This window comes from Chionomys nivalis, chromosome 24 (genome assembly GCF_950005125.1).
Source record: "Chionomys nivalis chromosome 24, mChiNiv1.1, whole genome shotgun sequence".
NCBI classification, from domain to species: domain Eukaryota; kingdom Metazoa; phylum Chordata; class Mammalia; order Rodentia; family Cricetidae; genus Chionomys; species Chionomys nivalis.
The window spans coordinates 18,143,026-18,159,716 of record NC_080109.1 but is presented as its reverse complement, the minus strand read 5'-3'; the positions used below and the strand labels follow the sequence as shown (position 1 = coordinate 18,159,716).

General features: G+C 36.5%; 1 protein-coding gene across 1 annotated transcript; it reads left to right on the top strand.

Annotated features, from left to right (window-relative positions):
- The first annotated feature begins 205 nt into the window (after nucleotides 1–205).
- On the top strand, nucleotides 206–13,918 carry LOC130866032 (arylacetamide deacetylase-like 2). The gene is made up of 5 exons (XM_057757268.1): nucleotides 206–343; nucleotides 3,835–4,057; nucleotides 6,246–6,315; nucleotides 8,133–8,304; nucleotides 13,316–13,918. The coding sequence occupies exons 1-5, from the start codon at nucleotides 206–208 to the stop codon at nucleotides 13,916–13,918; spliced, it is 1,206 nt and encodes a 401-aa protein (XP_057613251.1).
- The last annotated feature ends 2,773 nt before the right edge of the window (nucleotides 13,919–16,691 follow it).

The window sequence follows — 16,691 nt, the reverse complement described above, 5'->3', positions numbered from 1 at the left end:
GATGAATTTCAACATCTGCTTCAGAGTTTGTGGATTTGCTAAACAAGTTAGGACTGATACCGTAGGTTTGAGTTGAGAATCATTCTCACGCTGTGAGAATGGTTGGATCACCCGAGAGGGTTTCCAGTCTGTACTCATCCTTTGGCTTTTTATTCAACATTTATGGAAATATTTTAATCCCTGCATTGTGAAGAGGCAGGATACTATGGGATTCAAAACTCTCTGTTTGGGGCTGTTTTGTGTTAGCTTTTTATCTTATATTTATACACCTATACCTGACAACATTGAAGAAACTTGGAAAGTAATGGCCTTGGATGCAGCTGCTAAAGCTTGTACACTTATGGTAAGAATAATATAATTTTTTCAGTGATTAAGACTGAATACTTGTGAGTACTTTGATAATACTACTGATACAATTTGGAAAAAAAGTTCTATTTTTAAAAGAATATTGTTAAATTGATTTTCACTTGGGCTCTAAGATAAAAACAATCTCAATTATCTTATAGTATAACGATATGAATTATTGATGATAGCACTTATTTGATATTAAATCAGCATTTTTCTTATTGCCATCACTTCTATTGTATGCCTTCAATTATAAATTGCAGAATTTCTGGGGTTATCTTAGGAGATGCAGGATGGATATAATGGATGTATAAATAGTTCCCTTATCGCCAGAAGCTGGCGTTTTTGGCACTGCAATATATATGCTTTAGTTGCATATACATATATCTCCATTGTTTTCTAAATATTTCAGCTCATGGGACAGGACAAAAATATTCAGAAGAGTGCATACAGGGAGGGAATAACAGCTTTAATTTGAGCTCCAAACTGCCTTGTTTCAAATCTGTGCTCTTTTATGAGCAAAGTGGATGCCTTCCAAAAATACCCTCTGATGACGGAGGCAAAATATCAAAGGCAGCAACATTAGGAGATGATTAGAAGATCCGGCAGTCAAGCAGGAGGCACTGTTCTAGGACAGAGTCACTTGTAGTTGCTGGACTCTGAGTCTTCTGTCTTCCAGCTAGTCCCACGAGACTTCCACTTTCTCTACAGCTGTCTCTTTTTCAAATGCTCTGGTTCCTTGATTGAAGTAGACGGGAGAACCCCTGAGCAAGCCCATTATCAGTTCTGCAGATGAACTCTGGGCTTCCTCCTTTTATTATTTCACGTGTGTTTAAACCCGTGGGTGACAAATACCCATGTTTTCAACAGCATCTCATTATCAGAACACCCACTGCAAAACTCTGTTGTTACTTTCTCAGCTCCAAATGTGTCCAGCCGTCATTTATCTGTGATGAAAATACACACTTTTTGTGTTTTACATTATAAACTATTATCCTGTACTTCTAAAATGACAGTAGACAAAATAAAGGTATAATTAAAGTTCATCCTAGCAAATTTAGAAGTCTTTGGTAATTTTAGCACAGAGTTCTGTAATTCAAGGTTGCAAAGACAATAACAACCATTGGTTTTTAACCTTGGAAACTGAAAACTAAAGCTCTTTATAATGCAGCCTTGGAAAATAAGTTTATTGTTGGGCAGTCATAAGTTGTTTTGAAAGAGTTTTGTAAAACTAACCTTAAAAAAGTTCTTAGACTGTACATTATACCAATTAGCTTAAGAGCGAGGATGCTAACTACAAATACTTGTCGGCATAGTTCTGTGTATTAAAGATCAGGCATGCTAGAAGAACATCTGATAATCTCTGCATTAGTAGTTCTTGTTATAGCCTTAAAATGCTTGAGTGTCAGTTTACATACAGAAAATGTTGGCATAGAAGAAATAAAGCCATTGCTAAAATTTAAACTTAAGAAGCAAATTTACTGAATAAATAATTATATAAATATACTTATTTCTCAAGAACTCACATTAACGGGTCATCTATTTGATAATACTCATAAGCAAGAAATTACTAAAGAACTATTTTTCTATATTTTTCTATTTTAATAGTCAATTAGTTAATGTGTGTGTTGGAGGGAAGGGCAGACTGTGGTACGTGCAGAGGTCACAGGATATGGTCTGAGGGTCAGCGCTCCTCATTCCCCAGATGGGCCTTGCAGATGTTCATTACTGGGAGTAGGTACCTTTGCCTGCTGAGGCATCTCACTGGCCTTTGCAGAATTATTAATATAAAGAACATTTAAATAATGAGGCAAGGTTAGTTGAATATTAGCATGAACTGCTATATACAATAAAAATATTGAGTCATCTAAACTCTAATATAGCTCAGTAAGAAATTTATTGTTGGTATTATCAATGCTGGCATTTTTAAAAAAATGAAGTTCAGAAAACACATTGATCAGTAGTTTTCTTTTTTATTTTTTTATTATATTTTTATTATTTAAGATAATTTTTAAACTTAAATATATTTTGATGATATTCTTCCTCTCCACCAAGTCATTCCACATCCTCTCCTCCCCCCTCCCACCTAACTCTAAGATCTTTTTCAAGAAACAAACCCAATATCCTTAGATGCCTGCTCTGTTCTAAAGGGAAACAGAGGAGTGGATTTAGGAGAGACGAGAAGTGGTGGAGTGAGCTGGGAAGAGTGGAGGAAGGGAAATCTGTGGTCGGGACGCATTGAATGACAGAATAATAAATAAATACATGCATATATACATAAATGAATAAACAAATAAAATAGAAATAAAATAGCCCCCAAACCCAATACAGCAATAAAACCGCAAATCCTAGAAAACAAATTCTATAAAGAGTAAAAAACAAAACATAAAACCCACCAAACTGTAACCATAAAAACACACAAAAAGACTATGGGGTCCATTATGTGTTGGTCAACTTCTCCTGAACATGAGGTCTGTCCTGGCATGAATAATGTACCTGGTGCTATTCCCCTGGAGAAAACGAGTTTTCCCTCTCCCAGCAAGTATAAGTGACAGTTCAGCTGTTAACTTTTACCCTAAACAAGATTAAACAAAAACTATCGCATAGAAGTTGGACAAGATAAACCTTCAGAGGAGAAAAGATCCCAAAAGAAGGCCCAAGAACCAGAGACCCACTTGTTCACACACTCTTGAATTCTTTAAAAACACTACACTGAAAGCCTGTTTGTAGTATAAATGCAGAGGACTTGGTGTAGACAGACTCGTGTTGCCCCTGTGCTTGCTGCTCCCATTTCTGTGAGTTCATATGTGCTTTTCTCGGGGTTGTGAGTGACCTGACACGTATAGTTGCAGTTCTGCACACATTTCCCTCCTCAGCATGTAGAGAATAGCTTTAACTGCCCTACGCTGTAGTAGTGCACTAATAAAGATCATTTAAAGTATCGTTGGATGTGGAGCTTTTAAGATTTGTTCCTTAAGTAAATTGCCCAGTTCCTAGGTAAACTGGTCACTTTCCGCAATTAAATCAAGAAAGGCTTTTACAGAAATGGGCCTAAGGAAACAAATGATTTAGAGTAAAATCCATCAAATTCAGATCACGTATAATATGGTCATATGATAATACTTAAGAATTGAATTAAATAAAATAACTTTAGATGGAGATATGACAACCCTCAAAATCAGAAGGATTATAAGACTTACAATTTTTACTATGAATTTATGATTGAGTAATAAGTACAAAAAGGCTTAAAATGTGAGCAGAGAAGCTTTTATGAATGATATTTAATTGAAAACACCTGAGATTTTCAAAAGCAGAAGGGTCACCCAATAAGATCTTCATAATATTATTTGAAAATAATTTTACAAATTCTTTATTTCTATTCATTTATTTTGTTTTTTCAATTTTATTCTTCTAAACATTCTCTTCACATTTGTCTGATATTACTGATCTAATGCTGAATTATTTTGCTAATTTTGTTTGTTTTTATAGGCTCTGTGTCTTGAAAATGTAGGTGTTATGAGATACGAAGAGTTTATTTCCATGATTATCAGTCTGGACTATACACAACCACTTTCAGATGAACACGTCACAGTAACGGATACAGCCTTTGTCAACATCCCTGTGCGTCTGTACTTACCCAAGAGGAAGTCGGAAGCCCCAAGACGGGCTGTGATCTATTTTCATGGCGGGGGTTTTTGTTTTGGAAGTTTCAGTAAGTTCAAAACAGAAGGATAGAGAATGGTTGCATGTTTATAATATATAAGTATTGGCATATTCAAATATACATATATGGGCATGCTTAATAGAGATGTACATATTCAGTATCCAACACAATGATAGGTACACACATATATGATGAATGACCCAATGGAGCTTTTCACTGCAAGGTTTACTCTGTACTGATCAACATTGGTTTCCTTTTGTTTCCGAGATAGGAACTCATCTATCCCTATCTGCTCTAGAACTTGCTACTTAGCTAGTGGTAACCTACTATTTATGACCATCAACCTCTTGAGCACTGGGATATAAGCATGCACCTCACTCCTGGCGTATACAGTGCTGGGGTTCACACACAGTGCTTCCTGAAGGCTGCAATAGCATCCTAGCAAGTGAGCCCCAGACCAATCTCTTACCGCAGGAAGCATTTTATTCTCATCTTTCATGTGGGATAAACCACATTTAAAAAATGACATGGACAAGTCGATTGCTTTGGAGTTTTCTCCTGGGGTTCATAATACCTTCAGCAACTACAACATTGACAGGATGCATATGAGAAACACTTGCTCTTGCTACAAGAGGGTATTTGTGGTTTGTTACTAATAACATTATTAACAGTAGGAGCAAAGCATAGAGGGAAGTTGTTCAATTTGACTCTAAGGGGAAAAAGCAAAACAGAACTAGATAGTAACAAACCCTAACCATGAAGTCCAGATTCTCTATTTGACTTTTGGAATAACGGCCATATACAGCTGATAAAAAGTAAAAATATCAAAAATTCGCCTTTATAAAATTTTCAAAAAATTCTATGGTAGACTGTAACAATATATGTATAACTATTGTATCTAAAGTATAAAAAAGAAACAAAAAATGGAATCATAAAAATTTCAAAATAATATGTAAATATTTATATATTAGACTCAGGTAATATTTGAATAGCCAAGATTCCCCAATGAGTTCTTTTTAATATAATAAGGAAAATTAAGTATGCCTCCTTGTACCTCAAGAATGGCAACAATTTCAGTATATTGAAAACTGATAGTTTGAAGCAGTCCCTGCCTCATGCTTGATACAGTCTTAAAGAAAGGTATTGTTTGTGCATTCCAAATGTTTTCTCCCAGTTATTCAAGGTTTATGAAGTCCAGAAGGCAGATACTGACTCAAGAGAATAAATACGTCCTATTTGTACATCTAAGCCTTACATTACCTTGCTAAGGAATCTTTAAAAACTCAGTTGCCGTTCCTTAGACCAGTGATTCTCAATCTCCGTAATGCTACAACCCTTTAATGCAGTAGCTTATTGTGGTAACACCAACCATAAAATTATTTTTGTTGCTACTGCATAACTGTAATTCTGCTACTGTTATAATGTAAATATCTCATATAAGACCCTTGTGAAAAGGCTATTTGACCATAAAGAGGTAGTGACCCATAGGTTAAGAACTATGACCTTAGACTTTGTGTTAATGTCCTAATTATTGTAGTATATATAGGGACATATTCAAAAAAAGAAAATGTTTTAAGGTATTACACTGTTATCTTAGGCAAACAATTATCTATCATCTATCTATCTATCTATCTATCTATCTATCTATCTATCTATCTATCTATCTATGATCTCTCATCTACCCACATATCTATACACAAACACATATGTACTTAAAGAGAAAGAGATCTATCATATTACTTCTTCATGAATTTATAATCCAATTGAGAAAATATGCCAAGAGTTCATGCATATGAATGTTAAAATGATTATTTCTAATAGAGAAATTAAGAGCTAATGTTTGGCTGTTGATAGGAGAATCTTGGATTATAGACCTAGCTGTATTGGTTGTAGGAAGACCAATTAACTTCTTCTACTGTCTAAATCTTCCAGACTGAAGTACAGTACACCAGTCTACAAAGGGATATGAGAAGGGTCATGGTGTGGTTTATAGCAAAGGGCAAGATGAAACCAGAATGGACCAAGCCTAGAATATCAATTTACAAATCATCCCTTTCTCTCTAGAGAGAGATCAAGAATGGTGAATTGTTTTAGGGCCCTATGCATGGAACAAAGTGTAGGAAACTTAGATTCCTGTCTAAGAATCTGAAATCACATTTTTCATATAGATATCTATCATTATTTTTGTTACCTTTTTATTACAAGGAGTACTATGACCTTTCTCTCTTCATTTTAGAGCAGAGGGCTTTTGACTTCCTGAATAGATGGACTGCAAACAAACTTGATGCCGTTGTTGTGGGAATGGAGTAAGAGCTATATTTCTTTGACTAGTGTGATTTTTGTCTTAACTGCTTATAGGCTCAATTTCTGAATAATACATCTATGCTTAAACTGTAATTTTTAAATTTTACTATATATTATCTGTCACAATTGCTGCATAGACTACCCCTTAAAGGAGTCCAGGGTCCAAACTATCCTCCTTAAATTGTGGAAATCGTTTAATTATATCCTAAGTTGAGCATTTTGTGAGATTCTTTTGTTTAAATCTTATGTGTATGAGTTGTGTCTCATATCACATAGATGGGAGGGAGCAAATTAATCATTGCACAAATGGGGTATTGGTCATATTTAGGCTTGCAACAAAATGCTTGCTTTCAAAATAATTATTTAGAGAGTTATAGGTAATAAAGTTTGGAACCAGTTGAAATCTTTGACACATGTTCTCAAAAGTGACTTTATACTCTGATTGTATTTGGAACATGCATACTAGAATATCTTAGGATAGATCACCATTTTTTACTCATATTAATATACTCTAGATTTCTGAATCTGAGTTTGACTCTGAAATTCATTATTTTTAAGAGGAATTTTCTTCTTCTGTCTTCTCCTTGGTTCACAGTAATAAAATAGCATCAGAATTCAATATTGCTAATATTATATAATGATATTGCAAAGGAAGTAGGTGCTTACATGTTTATTAATCTTATAATTCCCAGAAAAATTTTATATATTAATGAATAGATTATGATACTTGAACAGTCTCCTTCAATTTGTAGAAAATTTGAAGTAATTGGAATATTTTACATTGATTTTCAAGTAATGATACCGGTTTATGTCTGCTACACATTTCATCTAATCTTTATGATTTGCAGTGTTCTAAATTTACTCTTTGTCATAATAAATTTAAACACCTTTTGGGTATATAGATACATTTAAATTATCCTTTAGGACTTTCTAGGGCAGTTTACACTATATTCTAGGAACTAAAACACCAACATTTGACATTAAATATATTTATAAATTTTGACATTTTGAAGAACAAAAAGAGAACAAGATGTTTTCATAGCCAGTTACATTAAGAACATGAGCCTGCATGGGACTGATCTAGGCCCTCTGCATATGTGTAGCTTGGTCTTTTAGTGGGAATCCTTCCAGTAGAGACTGGGACTGTCCCTGACTCTTTTGCCATCTTGTGGGACCCTATTTTTCATATTGGGTTGCCTTGTCTAGCCCTAATAAGAGGGGAGCTGGTTAGTCTTACTGCGATTGACATGCCATGTTTTGTTGATATCCGTGGAGGGCTGCCCTTTCTGAATAGAATAGAAACTATTCTACTCTATCCACGGAGTGGATGGGTGGGGGAACAGGAGACAGGACTGGTAGGAGAGTGGGGAGTGGAAACTGAAGTAGGGAAGAAGAAAGAGAGAGAGAGGGAAGGAAGAAGAGAAGAAGGGAGGGAGGATGGGGGAAAGGAAGGAAGGAAGGAAGGAAGGAAGGAAGGAAGGAAGGAAAAAAGGAAGGAAGGAAGGAAAGAAGGAAGAAAAAAGTGAGGGAGGGAAGGAAGACAAAGATATAGATTATCTCTAGTATAAAATGCACTTGAAATAAAAATATTACTTACAAACCAAAGGGGGTTAGTAATTAATTTGCTAACTTCAGGCATAATGTCATCTATTATTGATTTAATTACATATTTCAAATACCTTTATATTGATTTTCATTTTAATTAAACATTAGATGAAAATCTTGGACCAGTTTTTAAAAGCTGAACGGTAGGGCTTGGGGTGAAATTGCATGCCTTAGATGTGCTAGACCTGTAACACACTCCTGCTCTGTCTTGCAGCTACAGGCTAGCTCCTCAGCATCACTTCCCCGCACAGTTTGAAGACGGCATCACGGCAGTCAAGTATTTCCTTCAGGACAAAATTCTTAGAAAATATGGAGTAGATCCTAAGCGAGTTGCTATTTCAGGAGACAGTTCTGGGGGCACTCTGGCAGCAGCAGTGACTCAGCAGGTAGGCATTTCTGGCTCTACAGCAGCTGGGAATGGTTGCAGCTCCTTGCTCCTCTGCTAGACCTGTTCTTCTGGTATCATGCCTTGAAAAGGAGCATTCGTTCCCACAGAATTACAATGGTGCTTGAGGGAAGCATCAACTCATCATAACAGCACTAACTTGGGTTTTATATTTGCAGTTATATTGATCTACAGACCTATCTGCATGTTGAGAATACTTTTATTTCAACCATCCTTTTCTTTTGTAAAGGGTGGTTCTAGAATTGCTTTTCTCAGGCACTGAAACGTTATAGATAATCTCGTTCCTTCTTAACAAAGAAAAACATAGTAGTATTTTAATTAGGCTTCTACTGGATCTGTGGGTGCTGGATGGTTCCTGTCAGGCATTTTGTTACAGAAACAACAGAAATAACTAACATATAAAATCGGCACTGAGAGCTGAAGCCATTGCCATGACTCCCTTGACCACATAGTTTCAGCTGCTGTGTGGAAGGAGTGTGCCCTAGAGAAGCTGTAGAGTGATGGAAGCAGTGACTGACAACCAATGATAGAGTTTAGAAGACAAAAGCTCTAACCAAAGTGAGGACAAAGAAAACTGTATTCATGAGACTTCATTGGGGAACACATACTCTGTTGGGAACCAGATTAAAAGCAATTTGTGCTCGTTTCTCTCAAAGTATCTGGCTGCCTCCTGCCTTTGTATTGAGATTTTGAGTGATGCTGAATTAAAAAGTAATGGGTTAATTTGTTTGCAAAGGGCATCTTTAACATAGCATAGCACTTAGACTGTGTCATAATTATGTCTTAACTTCATTCATCAGACTTACAGTAGAAGCAAGCATAAAGCAAGGCGGAAGTGTAAAAAATATACAAGTTGATGAGTAAAGAAGTTTTAATCTAGTTAAACTGAGGGCAAGGAGAGTTCAGACAAAGTAATTATGGTTATTAAAGAGATTAGTGTCATTGAGGAGAAAATTTGAACTTTCCTAGTGCAATAGAAAAGATGATTTGAGAGAAAAAGTCACTGATCAAGAGTTCTGAGCTTACCACACAACTTTATTTGAAAAGAAAATGCCTGAGGAAATTTTTCCCCAGTTAACTATGAAGGCACACAAAGGCCACCATCACCACCATGGTACAAAGGGACCAGGATACAATGTTTACTGGCAGTAGAATGTGACTGTCTGTATGTGTTCCTAGTTTTACAGGTGTGAAGGATACAACAATGAGGGGCTATTAAACTTTGTACCAAGGTTCCTGAATGTGATGGTTGATTTTATTTCATCTTGCTCCGGCAAAAGATTTATGACATTTAAGAGCCTTCTAGTAGAGCATTTTTTGATGTGATATTTCCCTCTGTATGCTGTGATTACCATTCATGAATAAAAAACTGCTTTGGACCTATAGCAGGGAAGAACTTAACTAGGCATGGAAAACTAACCTGAATTCTAGGAGAAAGAAGTCAGAATCAGAGAGAAGCCATGGAGCCGCTGCCGGAGACAGACACGGTGAAACTTTGCTGGTGGACCACGACCTCGTGGTGATCTACAGATTAATGGAGATGGATTAAATTAAGATGTAAGAGTTAGCCTATAAAAAGCTAGAGCTAACGGGCCAAGCAGTAATTTAAATAATGTAGTTTCTGTGTGATTATTTCGGGTCTGGGCTGTTGGGAGGTTGGGAAATAAACAAGTGACTTCCATAAAACAATTTATAGGTTTTTGAGCACATATACCTGTATCATCTATAAATAGGCAGAAATAAATTTGTTCCTTTCCAGTTGATACCCAATCATGTTTTTCCTTTGTATTTCTCCAGTTAAGATTTCCACTGTTATTTGAAGCAGCATGGTGAGAGCAGGTGCTTGTAGTTTTAGAGGAAATGTTTGCATTTGGTTTATTGATGGCTAGTGATTTCTTGAGTATAGCTCTTCTCAAATGTACTCTATCTTACCTAATTTCTTTGAGATTTTTTAATCATGAAGGAATTGTGGATTTGCAAGAAAATTTTCACATCTTTTGCAACTATTTCAGCTTTTGTTACTCATTATATTTGCAAACAGGATTTTATTTTTAAATTTGTATATGTCGCACTATTTTTCATTGTTTGGATAAAGTCAACTTCATCTTATAATATGATCTTTTCCAGTGTTGTTGAATTTGATTTAGTTATTGAGTAATGTTAAGTCTATGTTTACCGTGGAAACTGATCTATCATTTCCCTTTTTGTTCTGGCCTCATCCAGGTTTGTTATCAGTGCTTGTTATCATTTATAGAATGACATTGAAAGCATCATTACCCTTCTTATTTTATAGGTACTTTTGATGAATATAGACTAGTTTATGGGATCATTTTACAAATATTTTCAGTCCTAAGAGCTTGTTCCTTGTATGACTTTTATTACTGTTTCGATCTCATCATATTTTAATTATTTAAGGATTTATTACATCCTATAAATTTTTATTATTATTTATTTATTTATTTATATTCTTTTTTAATTAAAATTTCCACCTGCTCTCCGTTTCCCATTTCCCTCCCCCTCCTCCCACATATTGCCCCCTCCCCCCACTCCCCTCCCTCTATCTCCACTCCTCTTCTCCTCCCCCCACTCCATTCCCCCTCCCTCTCGATATTGAAGAGCAGTCCAAATTCCCTGCCCTGCAGGAAGTCCAAGGATAGAAGTCCACTTCTATCTAAGTCGAGGAAGGTGAGCGTCCAAACAGGCTAAGTTCCCACAAAGCCAGTTCATGTATTAGGATCGAAACCTAGAGCCATTGTCCTTGGCTTCTCATCAGCCTTCATTGTCCGCCATGTTCAGAGAGTCCAGTTTCAACCCATGCTTATTCAGTCCCAGTCCATTTGGCCTTGGTGGGCTCCCAATAGATCAGTTCCACTGTCACAGTGGGTGGGATTGGCATAAAAACAGAGAAGTCGATCAATGGAACCGAGTAGAAGACCCTGATTTTAACCCACAAACATATGAACACCTGATATTTGATAAAGGAGCTAAAAGTATTCAATGGAAGAAAGAAAGCATCTTCAACAAATGGTGCTGGCAGAACTGGTTGTCAACCTGTAGAAGAATGAAAATAGATCCATATCTATCGCCATGCACGAAACTCAAGTCCAAATAGATTAAAGACCTCAATATCAGTCTGAACACACTGAACCTGATAGAAGAAAAAGTGGGAAGTACTCTACAACATATGGGTACAGGAGATCACTTCCTACGTATATCCTATAAGTTTTTGATTAGATATAATTTTGGTATGCTTCATTTCATAAGCAATTTCACACTTTCAGGCTTAAATTCTTTTTGTTCTGTGTTAGCTTTATAACAATAACATGATACAAGATTACTATTAGTTATGGATGTTTTGGGTACTAAATTTCTACTTTCTTAGATTTGGTGAATTTTCTACTAAAATTACTTTGACTATTTTTTCTATATTTTAATTTCTATACAATTACTTCCTGTACTTCAACATGATTTCTTACCATGACACCAATAAACAAGCTAAGACAATTCTTAGGGGCCTTTTCCATACATAGATATACTTAGCCTGTCCTAAAATCTGTTGTAGAATATCATAAAGGATGCCTGTGGACCTCAGTGTTCCTTCTCTCTTCTCATCTCAGTCCTGCTAAGGAGTCTCCATTTCTTTATAATACTAGATACTTGTGTGCTTGGTTTCATCTTTTTAAAAAAAGAAATTAGTTCTCTGGGTAATCGGCAAGCACAGGACCCCCTTCAGGTCTTCTATATACATGCTATGGCTGTTAGCTTGGTGATTTTGTGTGTGTGTGTGTGTGTGTGTGGACTCCTAACAATGGAAGCAGCTGTGTCTCTAACTCTTTTGCCTTCTCTTGGGACTTTTTTCCTTCTCTTGGTTTCCCTTGTCTAGCCTCAATATGAAGGTTTTTGCCTTGTCTTAGTATATTTTGTTTGTTCATGTTGGGTTGTTGTCTCTTGGATGCCTGTGCTTTTCTGAAAGGAAATAGAGACAGAGTTGACCTGGGGCAGAGAGGAGGAGGAGGAGGACCTAGGAGGAATAGAAGGAGGAGAAACTGTGGTCCAGATATATTGTGTAAGAGAAGAATATATTTTCAAAAAGAAAAAAAAATGGTTCTCTGAAAAATTTCCATGCCAGGTGTTTTGATCATATTAACCCACTCTCCCAACTCCTCCAAGATACATACCCCTCTCCCTAACCACCAAAATTTATTTTCTCTTTTAAAAAACACATTGAGTCTAATTTGTCCCACCCACATAGTCCTGGATGTTGATTTATTTACTGGATCATGTGCAATTCACCAGGGGCTACACTCTTAGAGGAAACTGACTCTCTCTTTCCCAGTAGCTATCAAATGTCAACAACTACTCTGCTAAGGGTGAGGCATCATGCCCATTTCTCTCCATGCAGGGGTTTAGTCTGGTTTGGGCTTGCACAGGTCTTACACATGCTTACACAAACACCGTGAATTCATATGTGCAACTCTTCTGCTGTGTCCAGACAGTTTCCAGATAGCCAACCGCTATCTCTGGCTCTTACAATCTTTCTGCTTCTGAACCTTCGGAGGAGCTAAGCTATACAGATGTCCCATTTGGGGCTGGACATTTCAGTCTCTTATCCTCTGCACCTTGGCCAGTTATCAAGAATAATTTCTACAAATCTAAATGCTTAAATTCCTCCATCATCTTTAAGACTGTGTTATTTCTCTTAGTTACATTTGATAAAAACATACTTGTATATCCCTCCTCCTTCTGCCTTCTGTCACTCTATCTCCTTATTTTTTTCTCTCATCTTTTCTCATATACTCAAGAAGCATTTTTAAAATGTTCTTTCAATGGTTTGACACTTAGTACTGATCAAGGGTATTAAAGGCATTTTTGACATAACTGCACTTTATAACAGCATTCTGCATAGGTTTGTTCCCATGTCTGTGTCACGGTTACATTTTGTCTTTCGGAATATTGGAAGCCTTTGCCTCACTGGAAATCCTATTTTTCAGGTGCAGATTGATCCTGAAGTGAAGCACAAACTCAAGTTGCAAGCCTTACTTTATCCTGGCTTACAGGTGATTGATACTTCTTTGCCATCACATCGAGACAACGAACATGGTATAGTTCTGACAAGAGACATAGCCATAAAGCTCGTGAGTCTGTTTTTCACCAAGGACGAGGCACTTCCACGGGCCATGAGAAAAAACCAGCACATGCCTCTGGAGTCCAGGCATCTCTTCAGGTTTGTGAACTGGACCACTCTTCTTCCTGACAAGTACAGAAAGGACCATGAGTACACCGAGCCTGTGCTTGGGAAATCTGCTTACTCGCTGCCGGCTCTGATGGACCCCAGAGCACTGCCCCTATTAGCCGATGATGCCCGTTTACAGCACTTGCCACGGACATACATCCTCACCTGTCAATATGATGTCCTGAGAGATGATGGAATTATGTATGTTTCAAGACTTCAGAACGTCGGAGTTCCAGTTTTCCATGACCATGTTGAGGATGGAATCCATGGCGCCCTATCATACATGACATCACCACTCTATTTACAACTAGGACTGAGGATAAAGGATATGTATGTTAGCTGGATGGACAAGAATTTATAAATTCAGTTTCCCTTGATGAAGTTTAATTGCGAAAATATTTTAGTTGTGAAAAGGATGATATAATCTGTGTTTTCTGAAACTAGATTGGAATCAAAAGTTACTTTGTGTTCTTGAAATTAAGATTTCTGTCTTTTAAACTCTGTAAGATGTAAGTTAGTGCATTTCCCCTTCGTTATAATTTACTATTATTATGGTGGTCCCCAAAGGAGCCATCTCTTCATGAATCTGAGAAATATTCATTAATATCATTATATGTAAATTCTCATATCAGACAGATGCTCTTTATTCATTCATATATAGATATAGATTGTCTTGATATTTTATTATATTAGTATTGGCTAGATATTAAATCATTGACAGATATGAAATTTTCTTTTACTAAAAAATTGTCACTTGATATTTGAAGACAAACCAATTTTCTTATCCTTGTAAAATTTGATAGTGTAACAGATTTAGCAGACATTTTTGAGTCCAATTTTACAAGAATATATTATATTCTATTATATTTAATATTTTCTCCCCAAGTATATGGTTTATATTTTTAATAGTCAAGTTTCAAAACCTTGTTTTATTTTGTTTCTTGAGCACGATAAGTGGTTCCTTTTTTATTGAAAATATATTTTTTCATGTAATATTTTCTGATTATCATTTCCCCTTTCCCAACTTCTCCGAGATCCTCCCCATTTCTCTCATACCCAAATTTATATGCTTTCTTTTTTCTTCTCATTAGAAAATAAACAGACTAAGTTTTTTGGGGGGAGTGCTGTTTGCTTGTTTTATCTTGAATTTCAGTTTTAGGAACTATTTCATTTCTCTTCTTTGAGTAGTCTCCTATGGGAAATTTCAATATCTCTGCTTTTGGTCATCTTTGTATGAATTCATTTTCATCTGTTTTATTAAAGAATACCATGTAACGAGGAAGAAAGTTTAGACAAAAGATCATGTGGGAATCTTTTCCAAAAGGCCAATTGCTACTTTAACATGGTTTGTATGTGTATTCGTAGCTTGTGGGAGGCTGAGGCAGTAGGATTACCATGAGGTCTAGCTCATCCTAGTCTACAGAATGAGTCTCTGACTTAAAGATCAAAACAACATAGTTTATTTCTGCCATCTACCAAAAAATTATAATTATGTCTCACTATCTCAGACAACCACCAACTCCATTTGGAGCCTTAAATAATTCATAGGGATGGTGTACAGTTTACACTCTAGGCCTCTGCCCTGTGACAATATATTTGTATGCTTCACCAGAGAGAGTGGGGGAACTCCAACAGACTGCAGCTTCTGCAACTCGGCTCAATACCCTTAACCCAGTTCAGCCAATCTGTCCACATTTAAGATGAACTACTCATGACATAACCCGTGTCCTGCATCCCATAGCACAGATGCTACAGTGCTGGAAAATTTGAATGAGCTTGCAACTGAGGATCATGAATAACAAAAGGGATCCTATGTACATAATCAGATGTCCTGGCTCACATTGTCTTTTAAAGTCTATTTTAAGGATGTTTTCTTCACTAGCTCCCAGCTTCTATCTGCAGAGTTATGTCTTTTGAGGGTGAAGAGAGGATAAAGCAGAGTGTTTTTGTTGTTGCTGTTGTTTACTCTTTACCTAGGAAGCCAACAGGTACACAGATTAACTAAATTGTTATTGTCTATTATAAAGATTCTCAACTTTCCTAATGCTGTGACCCTTTAATACAGTTCCTCGTGTTGGTGAGCCCCCAACAAAAAATTATTTTATTGTCACTTCATAACTGTAATTTTGCTACTATTACTAATTGTGATGTAAATATCTAATATGCAACCCCCAAGAAAGTATCAATTGACCCCCCCAAAGAGGTCTTGAGCCACAGGTTGAAAATCACTTGTCTATTATATTTGCACAGCAGTGTCAGACCCCTCCTTAGTGAAGCTGAAATAATTACATTCTTAACAATAAAAGAGGATAGCAGAATCAATAAATTTTTCTTCAGATATAGGAAAGAGGGAAATAAACTTACTTCAATAGTCACAATCAAATCAATGCCAAATCAAACTCCAATTGTTCAATGTCTTAGATCCACTCTCTCAATCTTCTGGACTCCTCCAAAGAGCTTGGGTCACTTCTCTGGCTCTGTCCTCTGCAGCACATACAGCTTGTCTGCCAGGGTCCAGTTGGTTCCACTCTGCTGCTGCTGTTCTTGGTGGTCATCCCATGGTACTGACATCTCCAAAATGCTGGGGTCTTCTGCTGCAACTGGGTTGTACTTTCACCAATAACCTTTCATAGTCTCTCTCTTCATAGTGCCAAACCTCAATATCTTTGCATGATCCTTTTTGTCCTTGGCCTTCAGGTGTCAGTGAGTAAAGAAATGGGAATTACAGAGACAAGTATAACCAACAGAATTCAAGAGATAGAAGAGAGAATCTCAGGCGCTGATGATACTATAGAGGAATTAGACTCATTGACATATTGGTGTCATAGCAAAAACTATGTCTTTAGGTTAAAAGGCATTAACATTTTAGAAGACAATTAAAGGAAACTGGAAACTTTGAACCTCTGAAGATACATCTGAAAACTGTTAATTCTGGACTATGAAGCCTGGGAAAGGGGCACACCTGTCTGCATTTTTAGGGGGAACTTGATTAATGAAGTAATGAACTACCAGTACCTTAATTTATCAAATGTCATCAAACAGATCTGAGAAAAATTAGTAAATGAGCAGAAGGGAGACAGCTCTTCCAGCTACCCAGGCAAGCCTCTCGTGGCTTTTGGCAAATTCTAGTCTTA

Excerpts from the sequence above, each read along its gene's own strand:
- LOC130866032 (XM_057757268.1), top strand. The coding sequence starts at position 206 with ATGGGATTCAAAACTCTCTGTTTGGGGCTGTTTTGTGTTAGCTTTTTA. Across the intron at positions 6,316-8,132 it reads GCCGTTGTTGTGGGAATGGA|CTACAGGCTAGCTCCTCAGC; the intron begins GTAAGAGCTATA and ends TCTGTCTTGCAG. Across the intron at positions 8,305-13,315 it reads CAGCAGCAGTGACTCAGCAG|GTGCAGATTGATCCTGAAGT; the intron begins GTAGGCATTTCT and ends CCTATTTTTCAG.